The 20,150-nt window shown below is 55.7% G+C and overlaps 8 protein-coding genes across 8 annotated transcripts; 5 read left to right on the top strand and 3 right to left on the bottom strand.

Moving 5' to 3' along the window:
• Positions 1 to 544: 544 nt before the first annotated feature.
• GCG54_00013389 (uncharacterized protein) lies at positions 545 to 2,412 on the top strand (the record flags this gene model as incomplete). Its single annotated transcript, XM_045413244.1, has 2 exons — positions 545 to 668; positions 1,865 to 2,412. The coding sequence occupies 2 exons, from the start codon at positions 545 to 547 to the stop codon at positions 2,410 to 2,412; spliced, it is 672 nt and encodes a 223-aa protein (XP_045262440.1).
• A 930-nt stretch (positions 2,413 to 3,342) lies between these two features.
• GCG54_00013388 (Ribose-5-phosphate isomerase) lies at positions 3,343 to 4,427 on the top strand (the record flags this gene model as incomplete). The annotated part of the gene is made up of 2 exons (XM_045413243.1): positions 3,343 to 3,910; positions 3,991 to 4,427. 2 exons carry the CDS (start codon positions 3,343 to 3,345, stop codon positions 4,425 to 4,427), a joined length of 1,005 nt encoding a protein of 334 aa, XP_045262439.1.
• Positions 4,428 to 4,735: 308 nt separating this feature from the next.
• On the bottom strand, positions 4,736 to 6,342 carry GCG54_00013387 (Bifunctional solanapyrone synthase; the record flags this gene model as incomplete). Its single annotated transcript, XM_045413242.1, has 2 exons — positions 4,736 to 5,222; positions 5,324 to 6,342. The coding sequence occupies 2 exons, from the start codon at positions 6,340 to 6,342 to the stop codon at positions 4,736 to 4,738; spliced, it is 1,506 nt and encodes a 501-aa protein (XP_045262438.1).
• Positions 6,343 to 7,076: 734 nt separating this feature from the next.
• On the top strand, positions 7,077 to 8,521 carry GCG54_00013386 (uncharacterized protein; the record flags this gene model as incomplete). Its single annotated transcript, XM_045413241.1, has 4 exons — positions 7,077 to 7,112; positions 7,248 to 7,782; positions 7,844 to 7,930; positions 7,989 to 8,521. The coding sequence occupies 4 exons, from the start codon at positions 7,077 to 7,079 to the stop codon at positions 8,519 to 8,521; spliced, it is 1,191 nt and encodes a 396-aa protein (XP_045262437.1).
• Positions 8,522 to 9,164: 643 nt separating this feature from the next.
• Positions 9,165 to 9,799, bottom strand: GCG54_00013385 (uncharacterized protein; the record flags this gene model as incomplete). The annotated part of the gene is made up of 2 exons (XM_045413240.1): positions 9,165 to 9,375; positions 9,438 to 9,799. The coding sequence occupies 2 exons, from the start codon at positions 9,797 to 9,799 to the stop codon at positions 9,165 to 9,167; spliced, it is 573 nt and encodes a 190-aa protein (XP_045262436.1).
• A 1,017-nt stretch (positions 9,800 to 10,816) lies between these two features.
• On the bottom strand, positions 10,817 to 12,662 carry GCG54_00013384 (MFS gliotoxin efflux transporter gliA; the record flags this gene model as incomplete). Its single annotated transcript, XM_045413239.1, has 3 exons — positions 10,817 to 11,121; positions 11,181 to 12,212; positions 12,278 to 12,662. The coding sequence occupies 3 exons, from the start codon at positions 12,660 to 12,662 to the stop codon at positions 10,817 to 10,819; spliced, it is 1,722 nt and encodes a 573-aa protein (XP_045262435.1).
• A 3,948-nt stretch (positions 12,663 to 16,610) lies between these two features.
• On the top strand, positions 16,611 to 17,988 carry GCG54_00013383 (ASTRA-associated protein 1; the record flags this gene model as incomplete). The annotated part of the gene is made up of 3 exons (XM_045413238.1): positions 16,611 to 16,831; positions 16,887 to 17,127; positions 17,239 to 17,988. The coding sequence occupies 3 exons, from the start codon at positions 16,611 to 16,613 to the stop codon at positions 17,986 to 17,988; spliced, it is 1,212 nt and encodes a 403-aa protein (XP_045262434.1).
• An 862-nt stretch (positions 17,989 to 18,850) lies between these two features.
• Positions 18,851 to 19,959, top strand: GCG54_00013382 (2-keto-3-deoxy-L-rhamnonate aldolase; the record flags this gene model as incomplete). The annotated part of the gene is made up of 3 exons (XM_045413237.1): positions 18,851 to 19,105; positions 19,162 to 19,214; positions 19,293 to 19,959. 3 exons carry the CDS (start codon positions 18,851 to 18,853, stop codon positions 19,957 to 19,959), a joined length of 975 nt encoding a protein of 324 aa, XP_045262433.1.
• Between the last annotated feature and the right edge of the window lie 191 nt (positions 19,960 to 20,150).

The raw sequence follows: 20,150 nt of genomic DNA, 5'->3' as shown, positions 1-20,150 counted from the left end.
TGAAGCAATGCCATGATCACGGCGACGACGGCGAGAGCGGCTATGGCGCGTGTCATGTACCCCGCCGATAAACACATTCCGGTCGATCATCAGCGGAGGAGGCCTCTCCTTCTCCGCCGAACTGAGTTTAATATGTGGTCGATAGAGGCACCGGCCGAGAGCAGCGAGTATTCTTCCACAGGCCTTGTCTATACTATAAGTGTTTTGTTTGCAGTGATAGCCAAGCTGATAGCCCTGCCCGGCTGGGTTCTTCCCGTTGATTCCCCTTGTCGCTTCTGTCTGGCTAGACCGGCGCCGGAGCGCCACACTGCATCAGGTTCATGTTGAAGACCAGAAATGTTCTTGAGTTTATCACAGCCAAGTGGTCACATCAATTATAGCTGCGGATAAGGACGGCCTACTCTCGTCCCGGTGTCATCATAGTGAATATCCCCCACATCGATGATCCGCGCTGGTGCTGTTGATCGATGCTGCACATCTACGCAGACGTAACGGCATCTGGCTTAATCTAGCTGCTGTGGAAACTAGTTTCAGGGAAACAAACATGCAAGATCACCGCTGGGGTGCTGGTACCACGGGCAGGACTTGCAGCGCTGTCGCGCCGTTAGCTCTAGACAAGGATGAAGGGGAGCAGAGTGTCATCCTCAGTAACACCTTCATGGACAAACGTAGAACAAGGTCGTATTTGACCGTGCCTGCCTCATGTTAGATAAGATTCCTGGCATATCGACTGGCCAGGGGTGGTGCGACATGCGTGCGCGATGCAGAGTCGCATCTTGGGTGTTCTGGAGGCTGGTTCTTGGGGGATGTGCGACTCGCAGTTCGTCCCTGTGCTCCTGGCTGAAGTCGTGAAGGGTTCATCAGCTTGAGCAGGCGATGTCACTGTTGCTCGTCTTCTCTCGAATCCGATTCGAGAAGCGCAACAGTCGAGTCCGTCAGGCCACCGGTTTAGAAATGGAACGAAAGGATCATGAGATGTATAGATAACCGAAATGACCGTGCATGATCCATGGAAGCGGAGACGTGCCGAATGTTCGGGTGGTCTGTCATCCAGCGTCTTGGAATTTTGACAGATGAAATGAATCAGTATGAAATTGCGAGTCCTGACATTCTACCGAGGATTTAGGCGAGTCGGCGACTGCTACCACGTGCGAAAAGCAATTACAGCTCAAGCTTCCGCGTCTGTTGACATCGAGACCTCGTGGCGCCCGAGAACCCGAAAAAGCAAGCAACAGACGGGGAATCTTAGCAATGTTCAAAAGGGAAACATGGCCAGGGGCCCTGAGAAGATCCTTCTGTAAAGCCACAGGAGGATGTGCTTGTCGACACACCCTGGTGGCTGCTGAGGAACATGTGGCTTGTGTGTGTGTGTTCGTAAGATGACAAGGGTAACTAGTCTCTTACTGCTGGGTTTCCTAGTATGTGTCTGCTAGCATGCTTTGCATTATCTCTTGCAACTGAGCCGAGAACCGAATAACGTTGATGGTGTCTTCATTAAGCTTCGATGGGTACATGGTTACCAGCACCGCCCTATGGCCATCCACAAACCGAAGCGTATCCAACACTACCGTTTTGGTGAACGTGCAGACAAGATTAGTTTTTGTTTCCTGGAGATGTTATCGGGTTTAGTAGAATTATACGTAGATAGGAGTCATACATGATGCGTGACTCATTTGGCCGAAGCTCACTTATCGCCGTGCCTCACAGAATTCACACATAAGAGCATTTCCCCTTAAAACCACTTTTGAGTCGGTGGTACGGTCATCAGCTATTCCTAGTTATTCAAATAATATTGTGGATTCCATAATGGCCATTCCGTCAAAACCTCGACCAATAGTCTAAATCAACGGCTTCCCAGGAACAGGCAAGCTGACTATTGCCAAAGTTCTCGACAACGCCAGCGATCAAATCAAGTTGGTGCATAACCACCTCCTCATCAACCCTGCCGAAGCCGTACTGAGCCGGGATCAGCCGGGCTATCAAGATCTCCGTCGCCGCATCCGCTTGGCAATTTTTGAGTCGCTCATCCATGAGCCATCCACCTACTCAACGCTCTATGTCTTCACAGACGCACAAACGGCCAACGAAGCAGGAACAGCTGTATGTCAGGAGTATAAGGACTGTGCCGAAAGACGAGGTTGCGAATTTGTCCCCATTACGCTAGATTGCGACGAACAGACCAACTTGAGCCGACTGATTGAAGGTGGCCGACAGGCGGAAGGGAAGTTGATTGACACTAAGCTTTTGAAAATGTTCCGGGCTGGCGAAGACCTGTACGACTTTGAGGGACACCCACATCGATTACGGGTCGACGTGTCTCATTTATCGCCTCAAGTAGCGGCGAGCAAGATTCTTGCCCATGTTGCATCTGTTTGTCCAGATGACACTCGCGGCCTTGTTACTACGGCATAGCAGTCTTCACGTCATTCGGTGTTTGGTGGTCTACTAGAACGTTATGGGGGAGACGAGAGATATCAGAAACGTACTCTTTGTCAAGACAGCATTAATCGGATTGTCGTCTTATTGTTAGCCGCCGTGCAAGTCAACGCGCGACTAATGCAATCAAATTGAGCTGCGTCTGAACCTCGCCAAGTCGATGTCTACCTACCCAGTTGATAATCATCGGTCCATCCATTGGCCAGCTGCATGTACTGAGTAGACTCAACGAGTGACGTCGGTAAACATCCAAGTTTCTTACCTGCCGCGATGGGCGCGAGGGATTTCCCTGATAACATCTCACGCACAAACTTTTCCCTGCTCCACCGGAGGTCCACCGGAAGCACGCCGGTGGCTCCCGGAACGCTCACTGGCCCGCCGAGCTCTCGGTCTGATTCGGCGCTTCCGTCCTGAGACGATCTCAGAAGGTATCAACGGTGGGTTCTGCGTCCCTGAAAAAGTCGGCATATACGTCATAGGTGGGGTGAAGAAGTGGTCCTGGCATCTGAGAAGATGCCCCGCGGTCGGTGTAGGCGGGGTGCTCGGTGAGGTAGCTGCAGACCGAGACTCACCGAGGAAGCGCTCAATTGGAGGTAGAAACAGCTTCAGCCTCTTCCACAACGCCAAACAGCTGATACAATGGGTTACAGAACGATCGATGAACCCAATTGAATCCCAATATTAATAGCATCCAGCTCCGGCATGGCACAAAATCTCACCGTCCTCGTCTCGAGGTACGGGAAGCAGATGCAGCTGCCATCTGCGGTCAGCCGCCAGCACCCGTGTCGGAATCCACTCTCCGTCGCGATTCATGAGTAAGCCCGGCAACCGGAGAAAGCTTTATGGCTCATCCCACTCTAACACCACCACCCCATCCCGTCAAAGCCTCTTCTTCTGGCCGGCCCCATGTTCACCTCCTGCAGCAGAGCATCTTTATTAATAAGATCAACCATCTCGTCCCTCCGCCAGTCCTCTTCTCGTGCAACTTCACCACTCCTCTCACCCTTCTCATCACCCCGCACAAGCACCAGCACCACCGTCACACCAAAACTCTACTACGCCCGCGCCATGTCCTCCGCAGTATCCCTCGTCGAGTCGGCCAAAAAGGCCGCCGCCTACCGCGCCGTTGATGAGCACCTCGATGCGTCGGCCCGCTTCGTCGGCATCGGCTCCGGCAGCACTGTCGTCTACGTCGTCGACGCCATCGCCGCAAAGGGCCCCTCCTTCTGGTCCAACATGACCTTCTTCCCCACCGGCAGCCAGTCCAAGGGCCTCATCCGCGCCGCCGGCCTGCGTCTGTGCAACCTCGACGAGAGGCCACTGGGCCCCGACGGCAAGCTCGTCGCTTTGGATGTCGCGTTCGACGGTGCGGACGAGGTCGACGCCGACCTGAACTGCATCAAGGGCGGCGGTGCCTGCTTGTTGCAGGAGAAGCTTGTCGCCATTGCCGCCAAGAAGTTCGTTGTTGTTGCTGGTGAGTCTTTTACGAGAACCGCCTCGGGTGGAGGTCCGAGCGAAAATTGTAAACGCAGACGAGCTGACGAGAATCCGCAGACTACCGCAAGCTCTCTCAGAGGCTACTCACCAACTGGAAGGCCATCCCCATCGAGGTCCTCCCCATGTCCGCCCCGGACGTCCTGGACCGCCTCACGGACCTCGGCTCCATCAAGCCCATCGTCCGCCCGGGTCTGCCCGCCAAGGCCGGCGAGGCCGTCACCGACAACGGCATGTGGATCATCGACGCGCCGTTCCCCCAGCTCCTCCTGCCCTCGGACGTCGAGGCCGGCGCCAGCCGCAACGCCGCTGGCGCCTGGGAAGTCTCGGCGCTGGCCAAGGAGCTGCTGCTGATCCCCGGCATTGTCGAGATCGGCATCTTCCACGGCCTCAACGGGCTGCAGGCGGCCCAGGCCGGCAAGTTTGGTCTCGCGCAGAAGCCGGTCGCGGCGTACTTTGGTATGGAGGATGGCAGTGTGAAGGTTACTGGCGCATAGATGGCATGGCATATTACTGATATTTAGAGCGAATTTGAATAGAATGGAGTTCAAAAGGTCAATTAACAGCGACACAAAATCTCTCTGCAAAGATGTATTGATGCGACGACATAAAGATGGCTGGAATGTTTTGTATTTCCGAACGGATGAGAAGGGCCGCGAGCAACTTCAACGAGGCAGATCTCTTCATTACTGATTACAACGACTTATTACGTTAAGCTAGGTACAGGCAACACCGCGAAGTATGTGCAGGTGAATATCAACTGACGGATGTGTTCCTCATTCCATATACACCATGACATTGACCCTCAAGCATCCAGGACCTTCCAGCCGCCGACGAGGAGATTGGTGTAAATCCTGAGTGGGTCGTACTTTGTTCGAACGGCTTTGAGTCTCGCAAGATTCACAGCCGGATAAGTCTGGAAGATGCGCTGGCCTTTACCCGCGTCGTTCAGGTACAGATACCCACCAGATACGCCCTTGGCCTCGAGAGCAGCCTCAATGTCCGCAGTGATGGTCTCCGCGAAACCGCGCGCCGCCGCGTCGTCCTTGGCCTCTTGCCAGGACAGGTTCTCGACGACCCAGAAGTACGGCGCCTTGACAGGGTCCACGCCCTGCGGGTTGGGCCCGCCGCGGCTGATGCCCTGCTCGATGAACTCCTTGGTGATGGGCTGGAAGGTGATTGACGCCGAAAGACCAACTATGGACGAGAGCTTGGATGTGGCGGCTGCGATGAAAGAGTCATGGACAAGGTCAACGGCCTCGCGATTGACAACTAGCGACAAGACGCGGAATCTGCGTGGATGTGTTAGCCTGGTTTTCTTGTTATTCTCTGAGGGGCAACTTGCTCTTGGCGAAGTCCAGTGGGTTGAAGAGCATCAACCGCGCTGACGTACTCCGCGAGGGGCTGCAAAGCATACGAGTCGGCCACGGGCGCAAGGACAGGCGAGGTGAAATTCTCAAACGCGGTGACAGGCGCAGTCTCAGAGTCGTAAAATCTCGCTGCGGCATACGCAGTAATGTTGTACGACGGATAGGTCAGGATCGTCGGGATGATGGCCGCCTTGCCGTCTGCGGATCCATACTTGCCAAAGTTGTACACGGCATCGAGGTACTTTGCGCTGTCGCTCTGGGCGTACTGCGAGATGCCGACCCAGACCTTGGGCGACGTGACGGTCTTGAGGTCGAAGCGAGTGACGATGGCGAAGGAGTTGCCGCCGCCCTTGAGAGCCCAGTACAGATCTGAGTACGCGTTGGTCGCCGTGGCTTCGACGACGAGACCGCTGGCCAAGACGGCCTGGTAGCGCACGACGTTGTCGGCCGCGAAGCCGTACTGGTTCGAGTAGAACGAGATGCCGCCGCCGAGAAGCAGACCCGAGACGCCGACGCCGCCGATGCGACCCCCGACCACCGCCAGGCCGTAAGGCTGGAGGTAGGAGTACACGTCTCTCCACCTATGTCCGGCGCCCACGGAAACGGTCGCCTTGTCATCAGACACGGCGAGCGTGGTGAGGTTCGAGGTCGACAGCAGAACGCCCGAGGAGCCAATGCTGTTGTAGCCCACAACCGGCATGTGTCCGCCGCTGCGGACCGCGAACTTGGTCAAGCTCAACGTCAGAGTCGTGACGGCGAAAGAGACCTGCTGCGCATTCTGAGGGACAAATACGCATGCCGGGCTATTGTAGGCCGTCGCCGACCAATACTGCGTCTGTGTCTCGTAGGCATATCCATCAGACCCGTTGAAGAATGTCTGCGCGGGGTACTTCTTGCTCAACACCGAGCAGGCAACCTTCTCGGAGCCGGCCAGACTAGCGACGACGGCTGAACTCGTGGCAGCCGTTTCCTCAACGGCTGTGGCGCCGCGAAACGAAGCGCAAGCTGCAAAAGCGGCCGCGAAAAACGACACGCGAACCATGACTGCGACCGAGCGGACAGACTTGGCAGGGAGGATTCACGTTGCAGAACCCTCAGACTTGTGATGGTTGCAGGAGCAGGTTTATCTCTCATCATGGATTTCCCACGTCCTGCCCGTCGTGGCGAACGAAATATATTAAACCTCACCGGGACGATCCAGGGTCCCCATGGACCTGCAGCAAAATGTCGTTAGCGAAGGAATGTCCATGGTCGGCTGCAACCTGCAGTAGTGGCTTCATCTGGCGACGCTCTCATTGGCACGCTGTCTGCATCCCTCGCAGACCCGAGATGAGGTTTCCTGGTGTTGGTGGCGGACAACCCCGGTCAACACCAAGACATCCTTGCATGCCCCCGTCCCCCACGGCTCGACTCGGGCTAGCATCTTCAACGTGGGAAAGTGACAGCTGCCTCGGTTGCGATCCCTTCGATTGCAGCCGGTCTATCCGCCGTTGAAGGAATTTTTGTCTTTTCTGCTCTCTGTTCCCTGTGAGTCTGCAGGAGACGAGACGTGTGGCGTTCCGGCGCAGATGGCTTGATCTAGCAGGTCGGAGCGGGGAGGATTCGAAATGGGAGGACAAAGGGTAGAGAGGCTTTTCCTCTGTGTGTGTATATGTCCGGTTCGTCGCACTCTTCCGAGCGTTTTTCTACGCCACCTCCCGACATCATTGTGGGACGAACGATACTGGTCACGAACTGCGCCGCCGGGAGACGGACGGCGCTCACCTGGTTGGCATCATGGCGACACAAGTGCTTGGCTTCACCGAGATGATGGTAAGACAACCCGATTGCGACCCCCGCTTCTCCGAAGACCCGCCCGGGTACCACGGTAGCTGATCTCCGGAGCCCGTCTTACCCTCCGTTGCATCGGTCGCTCGGTAAACACGGTGCTAATGCGATTTTCTCTAGATCCTCATCTGGGTGTCGTGGTTCGTCGCCTTTGGCATGACAATCTTCCGCGGCACCTCTCAGTGGATGCTGCAGCGACGGCTTCACGTGGATGACTACTTCATCTTCGCCGGGCTTGCCACGTTGACGGCTCTGAGTGCTGTCATTACGAGCATGCTGCCGCAGTTCTATCTGTCTGGGGAGTATACCAAGGCTGCGGCCAAAGATCCATTGACTCCTCTGCCATTACCGGTGGATGAGTTCATGGCGAGGACAGTTGCATCGCTCAAGATGATGTTTTCCCAGATGCTGCTCTTCTGGACGACACTGTGGGCTGGTACGATCTTTCGAGTTCTCGATATCTCTGGCGACATTAAGCTGACCATAGCTGTAGCCAAGTTCTCAATCCTCTTTTTCGTCCGGCGGCTCATCATCGGTTTGCCCAACTACATCCGGGCGTGGTGGGTGTGTTTTACTGTAGTTCTGTTGCTGTATCTCGCGTGCATGCTGTCCAACTTCTTGACTTGTACGCCCTTGGAAAAGTACTGGAGCACAAGTAAGCCACATATAATTCCTCAATATCACCAGCGAAGCACACTGACATCCCGAAAACCCAGCTGGATGCAGTGCCCCAGAAGACCTCGTACGGGCCGATGCCTCCATCAAGTTCGCAACCAGCGCCGACGTCGCCGCCGACATCTTCAGTCAGTCCACCCCTCACCATCCCTCGCATTATCAACTAACATAGACCGCGTCAACAAGTCATGATCCTCCCCCTCAACCTCCTCCGCAAACTCACCACATCCCGCACCCACAAACTCGGCCTCGTCGTGCTCTTCTCCCTCGGCGCAATCATCATCGCCTTCGCCCTCGTCCGCCTCGCGCAAGTAACCAAAGCCACAAGCGACACCGCAAAAGACCCGACGACCGTCGCCAACGGCCCAGTGCTCCTGAGCATGTGGAGCCACGTCGAGTCCACTGTCAGCATCATCGTCGCCACGCTGCCCGCGTTCCGGTTCCTGCTGAGCAAGAACCGCAACGCGACGCGGCAGGCGCCGTCCAAGTACGCTGTTCAAACCATCGGCGGCTCGGGCATGTCGTTGAGGTCCAGGCGGTGGCAGAGGGGAGGGGAGCGCTTGAATGGCGGGGAGAGCGATGGCTCGGTGTTGGATAGCGAGACGGAGTTGCGGCCGGTGAGGGGTATTCACAAGGAGGTTGAGTATGTAGTCGAGCCGGTGCCGGGGGTGTCTGCTTCTGGAGAGAACAAGCGGAGAACGCAGGAGCTTTTTGCATGATCTTTATGGTAAATGTGGTACTGCCGGGCTGTTATTCACAATCTTTGATACCATCCTCGTTCGTCTCGTCTCAAATTTCTCGACTAACAAGCGGAGCCACTGCTATTCGCGTGCCCTTACTCTGTGTTGCGAGACCGAGAATCCCCCCATGCTTCCTTCGGCAACTCTCTGGAATATGAAGCGGACTAGTTCTCGTAACACTTGAAGCTACCAGCCTTGTCGTTCATGTTCTGCAGCGAGTACGTTCCCGGGGCGTAGATGTCTGCAGTGCTTCCACCGCCGCATGAGCTTCTACTACGGAGCCAATATATTTCCCCGTCAGAGTAATATGGCAGTCAAAAACGTGCGCATCCAGACGTTAAACTACGAAAGAAAAGGTTAAAGGATCATGTTACTATAGTTGTACGCTGGATGCCTTGAAAGAAATCGCAAGCTAAGTAATTCATCAATTCAGCTCTATGGTGAGCGTAAGGCTACTGTCCGAGCGACCAGGCTCTCGCCTTTACGAATCTTTTCCAAACGACCTCATTGCTTCCTAGCCGGGAATACATCTCTTGCGGTCTTTCTATCTCTTTCCATGGCCATTCTTTCTTTCTGGTGTTGTCGCAGGTGAACGGGCTGGTGCGGAGAGAGGTAAGCACAATCATGACGGCGTGGAGGACTCGCTTTTGACAGTCGGACTAGTCGGTGTGGGAGTCGGTGTGGGGCTTCTCGCCTTGGGTGGCAGTTGCATAAGCACTCGGCTCACGAGATCCATCTCTTCTTGGCTGTCATTGTCTTCTTGTTTGACCTCGTCTTGACTCTCGTCCGGCTCTGACTGCTTATCCTCGAGGCTGACCATGGAGAGTCTCTCTCTGCAGAAAGTGTCAGTAGAAGGAAAGTGTTGAGGAGAATAGATGCTGGTTTGGTGACTTACAGTCGCTGTTGGTCGATGAGCAACTGGAGATCTCCCTCCGCGCGCCTAAGGTTGATTCCAATGTGGAACTTGACGTGATTTGAGGACGTGGAAGCCCCTTCGCTGTCCCTCATGATAAACCGATAGAGGTCGACTGCCTTTTGGGCGTTCTGGACAGCCTTGGTACTGTCTTTAGACCTAGAGAGGAGCACGTGCAAGAGGGCCTTGTGAGTAGAGAGTGGTTGCGGCTCCTCCCGGAGTATAGCTTCAGCCATGGCAGTGGCTTCGTCAAGTTTGCCTTCAGCATAGAGGTCCCAGGCGTCGTTACATCTGGTGCAAAAGTGTCTGAATATATTGTCGTCTTCAGGCTCGAAATGTGACATGGTGGGGTAATTGTGTTGTGATACTCGAATGGACAGGACCACGGAGGTTAAGGGTAAGGTGGAACGGTGATTGAGATGGATGATGGATAGAGGAGAATCGATCAATGGTAGACCCCAAAAAGCACGGTCTGGTTTTAAAAGTAATCGCGAAGTTGACCTTGCAGTCAAATAGCTGGAAAGCTTTAGTCGTTGAACACGGGCTGAATATTGCGGAAGAAACGAAGTTGGTGGGTTGAAGTGGGCGGGGGTGAGTAGAGGCAGCCCGGTGTCATTCGAGATTGACTGCCTTCAGTGTCGTGTTTGCGTGAAGCAAGAGGCATTCGAGAGCGACTGGCTCTTGGTCGTGACCATAACGCCACAGCCGACCGTGTATCCTGGATTCTGCAGCGACGAAGGCTCAGCTTCGCTGATGGATGGAAACATCGCCTTCTTCGCACGTCGAAAACGAGCAAGATTTGGAAACAAGGAACGGCCGGGTGATCAGTGCTCGTGGTGATGGGCAATATCCTTCCGTTCCACACGCGGCTTCCGCCATTGCCCTTTGCTATTCTTTGCCTGTCCACGCTTATTCTCACTTTCCTCTACTCGATCTTGCTTCGTTTAGTCCTGCCTCAGTCGCATGTCGCCGCCGGCAATCTTCGACGCAGGTCTCCCTTCCCTTCTTGTTCTTGCCAAGTCATCAATGTGTTCAAACGCGAGGGGATTTCATATTTGATGTATATCATCCTTTCGTATTCTCTACATCTAGATATTATTCTCATAAGCCATCAAGAGTCGAGCTGGTTCCTTCCAAGCGACTGTCATAGGGCATGCCGCTCAGGGCCCCCTGATTCCAGGAAAATGCAACCAAGTAACGCCGTCGCCTCTTGCAAGAAGCGCCCCCATCATTAGAGTCTATGATTAAGAGAGATGTAAAAGTCCTCCGACAATTTGGCACATTGGTATCTGTAAACGACAGGAAACACATGCAAGCTATCAAAACACACAAAACGTTTACTCTCCGCTCGTGTCGCTTCTTTAAGCGGCACCGGAGATGTTCGCGGTGTTGAGCTTGCCCCATCTTGAGCCCAGGGAGATGAGGAATGAGACACCCGCGCCGGCGATGGCAATGGCGAAGGTGACCTTCAGACCGTCCATGTAGGCGTGGATGATGCCTGGGACGGCATCCGCTGGGAAGGCGTTGCGGATCTCGGTGGCACCGGTCAGGGCAACGAGGTTAGGGTCAACGCTGGGGGCGTACACCGCGACCTTCTTGAGGACGGTGACGAGGAAGCCTGACTGCGCGCCTGCTACGAAGAAGGCACCGCCGACGGTTTGGAAGACTGGGTTGGTTGTTAGAGGAAGATCCTTGAGTAGTGGATGATGTAGAGAGGTTACTTACATAGCAGGATGGCGGTAGAGGACGCCATGTCGGTCTCGGAAACTGTACCCTGGACCGCGATGATGGGAACCTGGAACGCTGCGCCCCAGGCGAGACCAGCGACAACCTGGTAGCCGATCCACTTGTCACTGCCCGTGCCGATGTCCAAGGTGTACAGGAGGCCGGCACCGACCGTCGCGACGGCGCCGCCGACAACCATGATCGGTGCGTAGATACCCGTGGCCGAGATGGAGATACCAGATGCAATCGTGGCAATGGTAACGGCGATGATGATGGGCAAGTTGCGCACACCGGACTCCGTGGGAGTGGCGTTATCGACGGACTGGAAGTAGATCGGGAGGTAGTAGACCAGCACGAAATATGAGCCGGCGAAGAAGAAGGCGTATGCCGAAGAGATGTAGATGGTCCGGTCCTTGATGAGGCGAGGCGCAATCATGGAACGCTCACCCTGGTACCATTCCAGGACGATGAACGCGACAATGATCAGCCCGAATCCAACAAAGAGGCCGATGATGGTGGATGAGTTCCACGGGTGAGTGCTTCCACCCCACTGGAGGGCGAGAAGGAAGGCGATGGTGCCGCCCATGATCAGGGAGGTGCCGATTAGGTCCATCTGGAGGAACTTCTCGAGGGCACTAGCTTTCTGAGGAACGGCTTGGGGTGGGGTGTGGAAGAAGAAGAGGATGATGGCCGCGCCGAGACCTCCGACGGGCAAGTTGATGTAGAAGCACCATCTCCAGCTCACGTGGTCAGTGAATGCACCACCGATCAGGGGGCCGATGACTGAAGCCAATCCGTAGGAGGCACCGATGATGCCGGTGAACGTCGGGCGTTTGTCGGGCGGGGCCGAGAAGCCGATGATCGTGTAAGCTCCGGAGCCGATACCTGCTGCGCCTACACCTGCAATGGCACGGCCGACGATCAGAGCAACGGAGTTAGGGGCGACGGCGCAGATGAGACTGCCAAGTTCAAAGATGAAGATGGAAAGGAGAAACGACCACTTGAGTGGGAAGTACTTGTAAGCCTTGCCCCCTGTCATATCGTTAGTACCGTGAGACTCAGGGAGAGAGGATGCTGTTGGGGGCATTGGAACTTACATGTTGACTGGAAGGCGGCAACACACATGAAGAAGGCAGCGCCGTACCACGATACTTGGTCGAGACCCTTGAATTCGTCGGTGATCTTCGGGATGGCGGTTGCCACAATCGTCATATCAAGGGCGATGAGGAAAATGCTGAGAACGAGGGCGAAGACGATGAGGCCCAGGGCGAATCCGGAGGGATACTCGGCGTTGGCCGGCTCCTGAGGCTGCACCTCACCGGCTTCCTCATCGGTCCCGGTGCCGGCTTCCTCCTTCTTTTCAACGGTGCCCTCCCCGGCGAGGACTGATGGTGATGGGCTGGTGGTATCTCCCTCCTTGTCACTTCCCACCCGCTGTGAGCGGTCCCGGGGGGTTACCAGGGTGCTGGTTGTGGACGTCATTGCGACGGTAGTCTCGATGGATGCTCGGCGTGTAATGAAGTTCGATTTGAATGGCGATCCTTAGTTGCTGGATTCTCGGCCGAGAGAGACGTCGAGCTTGTCGAGGTTAAGGTTGAATGTCTCTGGAGTGCGTGCCACAAGATGGACCGAGACGGGAATCCGGGGGGGGAGACCGGGAGGCTTTATGTATGTGAAAGAAATGCCATGGACAGAAAGAGCACCGATTTTAGACCGGACTTTGGGGGCACGTTGAACCCGGCGCCCGGACGAGCGACAGTAGTGGGAAGAGATGGAAGTACCTTGGGATGCTCACTCTCTGGATGCAGAAAGAGCAAGCTGACGGCGGGCCAATCCTCCGCTGCGCACATCCCATCTCACACGGCGGAGACATTTTTGACGCGATGGCTCATCGTGTATGGTGCAATACCTAAGCCTTGGGTACCGTGTTACAATAGCATAACGGTAATGGGGATGTTAGACCCGGCGCGGTGGATGGTGGGAAACCGATTTACGAAGGATGCGTTAGGCCGGGACGGTACGACAGTACAACACGAATATGGTGTGGGTGTGTGTGTGCGTGTGAGTCTTGGCCGGGTGTGTTGGGACGGCGTCATTGGTAAGCCCTATCGACGGGTATACACCGAAGACCGATGTAGAGAGATAGAATGAGAGAGAGCCTGGTGAGCGCCTATCAGCAAGACTTGGGCGTTGCTGCTTGGTAACCACGACATCCAATCTCCGCCCGCGTGCCGCGTGTTGTGAATGTGTGGTTGTGAGCATGAGTCCCCCCTTGCCTTGCCGCGCAGCACCTCATCTCAGTCTTACACGGCTTACTGGACGTAGATCTGGAATGTTCCGAAAAGTCCGCGTAGCATCCCTTGCCCTTCTTCTGAGGCTCTCCTACGCAAGTCCCCAGTCTCGTGCAGAAAGGAATCTTACGGTACCTGCTGCCAGAAACCCCCTGCCTGATAATCCTGATGGGCTCCTGCGGGCAGGGTAGCTGCTGCAGTACCGGTTCCGCCGACTCGGTGGAAGAAAGAAGGGGGACATAATGTAATCCATCCCAAATTGCCCCGAGACGCCCAAAGAAAGAACGGTGCTCGGCGGAGTTTGCGTGAAAGGGAGTTAAGCGGCGGAGGGAGTCAGACCCGACGGCACTTTTTGGGGTCGATCCGTGGACTAATTGGAGCGCGCTTGCGAGCGGATTGCGCCTTGGGTTCGTTGACTTTGCGTCCACATGGGAATAGCTCGATGTTTCACTGGCACTCTCTTTTAGGGGGCGTAAGACTGCAGACGGATAAGGCTGCGCTTGTTGCCCGTCTGATGCGCGCCACATCATCAGAACAAGATACGGCACTGGGCGCCTCGTCGCACTTCGGACGAATAGCCCTCGCATGCTGAGGCCTGATTTGATTTGTAAAGGGCGGCCGTGTGTCCGCTTCGCCTGCCGGTGACCACTGTCTACCGGTACTGCGGACTTTTGCGGGCCAATATCCGACGACTTGCGGAGGATAAAACTTGGAGTGGAACAAGTCAACAACAACATTGATTTAGGCTGTTTAAGCTTAGGGCTAGAGGATAGAAAGATGGTGTCGTTCGCTCATCAACAGGAAGTGGAGTCGACCCTGGATCTGACAAGAGGGTGGATGAACGTCTCCATCGAGTAAGGTTGTTGGCCATGGAACATTGTTGTTTGTTTGTTCTTGTCTCCGCATGCAAGAAATCTGAGTCTGCCCGCTCGTCACCTCGACTGGCAGGCAGCCATGATGGCAGTGCTCTCGGGCGGGATCGTCGCGTCCCGCGAGAAATAAGGAAAAAGGAGTATTTCGTACAATGGACGAATAGCAAACGGTGCTGGCACGGGTTGCTTGAGTAAGCTGAGGACGCCAGAAGCTGATGGCATGAATCACTCGGCCATCAGGGCACGGGACAAGGGGGGAAGAGCCATCACGAGTGGCTTGACGCTGCGGTCTAAGGTCAGAGCGAAGTCAAATTTGAGCCACTGATTCACCATAATGCCTGCTCGACCCGGAAATAGGAGATAGTCGGGGCCCAACGCCATTGGGGGCCCTAACGGCACGGCAGACACAGACGAGGAACCAGGAAAACAAAGGGTGCTAGACCACGGATGTATGCCCGTCTCAAGAGTCCGGGAACCCGCCTAGTCGGGTGAGGATTAAGGGTTATGTTGATGTGGAGAGAGAGATAGAGAGATAGGCTGGGAATGAGGATGTTGCCAAGGGGGGCTCTGTCTTTCGGCGACTTTTCTCGTGCCAATGTTGCCGTCGCACGTGTCAGTCAGATTGCCGCGTCCAGATTTACGAGAGATGCAGGTGAGAGAGAGATTATGTAAGGAGAATGGCCTTTGGGGGAAGACTAGAGAAGATTAGGACTCACGCTAGAGACCGGGGTGGTGAGAATGCTTAGTGAGGCAAGACAGCTGAGAGAGAAAGTGGAAAGTGCAGGTACCGTAAATCTCGAGTCTTGGGGTTGCACGGGTCGTAAATCTGCCTGGCCTGCCCTACACACCAGGGACACGCCCAATAAGGTTGGCTTCACGTGGATGGTTGGATGGGAATTGGAAAAGATGCACCCTGGCGGAAGCCCGCCAACACATACACCATGCCCGATTCTCGTGTGCCTGATTACCAATCCCCGGCCTCCGGCCCCCGTCTCGGACCAGCCAATCCGTGTCCCTGGTTTCTGTGTTTATCAATCTGACATTCCCGTCTCAGCACAAGATTTGCCCGTTCGCATCCAGAGACATGTAACTGGTAAACTGCTGTAACAGGTCTCACTTGAGGGTGTTCTTGTGTACACGACTGCAGGCGGCGAGTCATCTCTTTCCGAAGAATCCCATCTGTGCTACTCTCTCGAGCTGACGTGGGACCGAGCACGCTCCGTCGCCCCTATGATGGATCCGACCCGGACCGGCTCCTTCGGTGCTTCGGTCGCTCGGCCGCTTCACCCGCTTTTCCCGTCTATTTCTGGGACGAACGGTGCAACTCCAGGTTGCCTTGCAGATACCGTGTACCTGACACCATGTAATCAGGCTACCGTCTGATGTCCTAAGAAGTGGTTAGAATAAGATATAAAGCCTGGAGCCTTCGTCCCCATCCGTGGGCGAATCCGGGGCAGCGTGTTTCTTCTTTTTAGTGACCTCCTTCGTCTTCGTCTGAACCATGAGTACAGAGCCAAAAAGAGCCGTCATCCCAGTGGATGCCACGATGCCTGCTGTCCAACCCTAAAATGACTTCATTGTCTGGCTTGGCCGTTGCTCATCTCGGACCGTTTAGTCCACCAGGTTACCTCTTTCTTGCCGTGGGAGCCATTCGCAAGAAGCCAAGCTCTGTTGTCCTCCCTTTCACTCCTCCCTCGCGGCATGGTATCTTGACAGGCCCCTTATCTGGTACTCGTCAGTTTTACTTGTTTTGCAGTGTGCTGGTTCCGCGATATCCGGCTGACGCCCAGCGGCTCATTGGACGTTCAAAGTGCCTCCCTCAGTATCTAGCCGCCTCACATCATCCTGTCCAACGTGGCGGATGGAACCAGACGTCTGACGTGAGACGGAGACATCAGCAAAACGATGAGGATTTTCCCGGTGCCTGGGACACGTTTCATTGGGTTAGAATCTCACCTCAGAGCGGGAATGAATTGGGCTAGGTTTGGGCTAGAAACTTGTTTTGGACGAAGGATTGCTTCAATAGACCAGTAGCACTGCACGCACTGTCAAGAACATCGAAATTAACGGTGTGGTGCTGTCATTGTCACCACTGTAAATGCAGCACACTGTGTATCCTCCCGGCTGCACGGTGTTTGATAGGCAGCTGCTGTTTTTCCACCTTCCACTACCTATCAAGCAAACCCATTCAGGCTACAACCGCAACACCACATCAACCGTCGCGACCTTTCCTCCCATCCGACGAGGGTTATCGCACTTCGGAAGCGATGGGAGACGCTGCGCCACACCCAAAGTCCATCCTGCGAGGACACAAGGCCCAGGTTCATGCACTTGCCTTTGTCCGCGGCAATGAGCGTCTGGCCAGTGGTGATGCTGAGGGCTTCGTGGTCCTTTGGGACCTCACCACCAGGCGGCCGACTGTCGTCTGGAGACCGCACGAGAACGCCATTCTGGGCATCCAGGCGTGGGGACACGATCGTATAATTACGTGAGTGTCTCTTGGAATGAACCGCGGAGCGTGCAATTCTCTGACACTCTCCCAGCCACGGTCGCGATCACAGGCTGGTCGTCTGGCAGCTCGGCCGCGACGATGAGGTTCGTCTCAGCCAGAAGCTACCTCTCGACGAGGCGCCAGAGTCTAGACCACAGCCACAAATTCTTCACACCATTGACGTCAACACGATGAATTTCTGCTCATTTGCATCCTGTGTGCCACGAACCGGCGACGGGTCCGAGACCACGGGCATGCTGCTAGCAGTGCCCAACACCCTAGCCTCGGAATCGGTGAGTCCCCTCGCCCTCTATCTCCGGCTCTAAAGCCCGGATCTGCCCTGTCCACCACGCTGCCCTGCATGAGAATCGTCCCGGACCCTAACCCGACGGCCGCGGGCGCAGGTCGACGTCTACGAGTTACCATCGCATAAGCGACTGCACACGGTGAAAGCCAGTGATAAGAACGGTATGGTTATGGCCCTGGCCCTGCTGTACGTCGACGGAGCCGAGTCTGCAGGCTCGTCGTCTGCCAATCGCAGCGTCCTCACCCTCGTTGCCGCCTACGAGAACGGCTTGGCAACGGTCCTGCAGCTCGCCGCCGGCGGAGCGTGGAACACAGTTTACCTGTCGACGGTTCACCAGCAACCTGTCCTCTCCCTCGACGTCGCCGCAGATCGATCCTACTTTCTTACCTCCGGTGCGGACGCCGTCGTAGCGAAGCACCCCATCCCGCGCCCTAACTCCGGCGTTGACGACCAGTCCGTCGTACAGCAACCGGTAAAGATCTCAAACACCAAGCATTCAGGCCAACAAGGTTTGCGCGTCCGCGACGACGGTCGCATCTTTGCGACCGCAGGCTGGGATTCCACGGTACGCGTCTATTCATCAAAGACCCTGAAGGAGGTGGCGACCCTCAAGTGGCACCAAGTGGGATGCTATGCTGTCGCCCTCGCCAACGTCGGCGCCAGCACTACACACGGTCGGGATGCTCCAAGCGAGCAGCAGCAGCAAGAAGAGGAGCCGCCCCGCGACCTCGCGCCCCGTTCAGGGCAGTTGAGCGTCAAGGATAGGCGCATTCTCCAGGCTCAATCCGCCCACTGGCTGGCTGCCGGGAGTAAAGACGGCAAGATTTCCTTGTGGGATATTTTCTGAGATGGTCGCATACAAACAAAAGAAGAAATTAACTGGCTTTTGCTGTGCCTTGAAGCTTGTCGTCATGGTAAGACCTACCGCTTAGCGCGAAGACTAGGCCATGTCACCTCTGTCATCGCTTCTTGATATTGGTGTCTAGGCCTTATATCCGCGCAAGCAATCCTTTGGCGCCCGTTCAGTCGGCCCGCATTCAATCCCAAGAAGCAATTACCTTCAAGCTCGCTGCATCGCTGCTGCGCCGCCGACGCGCTACATCCAGGCAGCGGGGGAGGAACTGCGTCGGCAGCTCTCCTTAATGATCCTTTTTTAGTACCTTGCCCTATCAAGCCCGCTGGCTTGCCCTACGGCTCGCCGCTTTCGGTATACAATCGAACCAGACAAGAATTACAAGGCTCAGAAACACTGCTCGTGAAGACCGTGCGGCTCTCACCAAGGTCCCTTGTTAGCTGACGTGAGAGTATCGTGAGTGGGACGCTGCATCGTTGCATCCATCGTGCGCTGGACCGACGTCCCCTGTCCACGCAGAAGTGTCGATGACTTAGGCCTCATTCAGCAACGACACGCTCCACGGTGAATGAGGACCGGCATGGGCAATCCGTCCGCGTCCGAACCCCGCGGTATTATCGCCATTTGTGGAGGGACCCTGGGCAAATGCGGGAGACCCTGGGACTTTTGGTTTGACGGTCCACAGATGCAATGTGACATCTCAGGCACCAACAGCATATAAAAGATCATCTTCCAGCTGCCCTTTATTGCTGTTGATGGCCCCCATCTTCCCTCGTCTTCAGTCCTTCTCTCACAAGTCCTAATAAGAGCCTATCTAATCATCCCATCTCCAAACTCACCCCAAAATCCAGCCAAAATGTCAGTCATGGGCGAGGAATACAAGAACGTTGCCGCGCAGGGCATGAATGCCTATGCCGCGCCCTCGCTCTTCCAACCTCACAAGGCTCGCCAAGCCATTCGCGATGCCCATGAGAAGAAGATCCCCCCATTGATGTGCTACTACGCTGGCCTCAGCTCTCTTCCCATTACACGATTCCTCGCCCCCATGGGATATGATGCCGTATGGATCGACTGGGAGCACACCTCCTGCAACGTCGAGACCATGACGTCTGTAAGTTCACATTCAGCCCCAAAGGCATATTAAACAACAACACTAACACACCTCAGATGGTCCACGAAGCCATCTTCATGAGCCAGGGCCGAACCATCCCCTTTGTTCGGTAAGTCTACCAATCCTCCCCCGCGCGCGGCCCGCCGCAACCTCAAGCATTCCTAGCGCTGACCCTCCTTCCTTCCAGCGTCCCCGGCCACGACCACGCCGCCATCGGCTACGCCCTCGACTGCGGCGCCTCCATCGTCGTCCCGCAGGTCGAGACGGTCGAGGAGGCCAAGCACGTCCTCTCGGCGGCCAAGTACGGCACCAAGCAGAACGGCACGCGCTCGGCGCCGCCCTTCCGGCTGATCCCTTTCCTGACTGACACGCCGTACGACCCCAAGTCGGACATCCACAAGTGCGTCAACAACCAGGCCGCCGTGATGATCCAGATCGAGACGGCGCAGGGGGTGCGCAACCTCGACGACATCCTGACGCAGTGCCCGGACATCGACGTCGTCTGGCTCGGCTCGCTCGACGCGCGCGTGAGCATGAACCTGCCGGCCAACATGGGCGGCCCGCAGGACGAGCCCGAGTGGCTCGAGATCCAGAAGCTGTTCTTCGAGACGATGGACAAGCACGACAAGCCGTACGCGGGCTTCGCGTTCGCGACGCCGCCGTACGGCAGCCCCGAGAAGCTGCAGGAGGCGGCGAAGCGCATGAGCCTGATCTCGATGTCGGCGGACGTGCTGCACCTCGGCATGATGGCGATGGACCTGCAGCAGGCGAAGCAGATTGTCGGGCCTGTGGGGCAGAAGAATGGGGAGAACGGCGCGAAGAAGAACGGGGAGAATGGAGAGAATGGCAAGTGAATTGCTGCCTGAATGATGAGTCCTGTTCTAAGATTTGAGCAGCTATACCCCTGAGACTAAACTAAGACGAATGATTTACGACAATGGTTTGAATACGAAGTGTAGATGACTTGGACTGTGATGGTTAGCATTGCATACTCAAGATGTGAGCAATAGACACGGTCCAACGATTCGTTCTTGGCTCTCCAAAT

The sequence above is a fragment of the Colletotrichum gloeosporioides genome, assembly GCF_011800055.1.
Source record: "Colletotrichum gloeosporioides strain Lc1 chromosome Unknown consensus_55, whole genome shotgun sequence".
Lineage (NCBI taxonomy): Eukaryota > Fungi > Ascomycota > Sordariomycetes > Glomerellales > Glomerellaceae > Colletotrichum > Colletotrichum gloeosporioides.
This window is presented reverse-complemented; position numbering and strand designations above follow the sequence as displayed.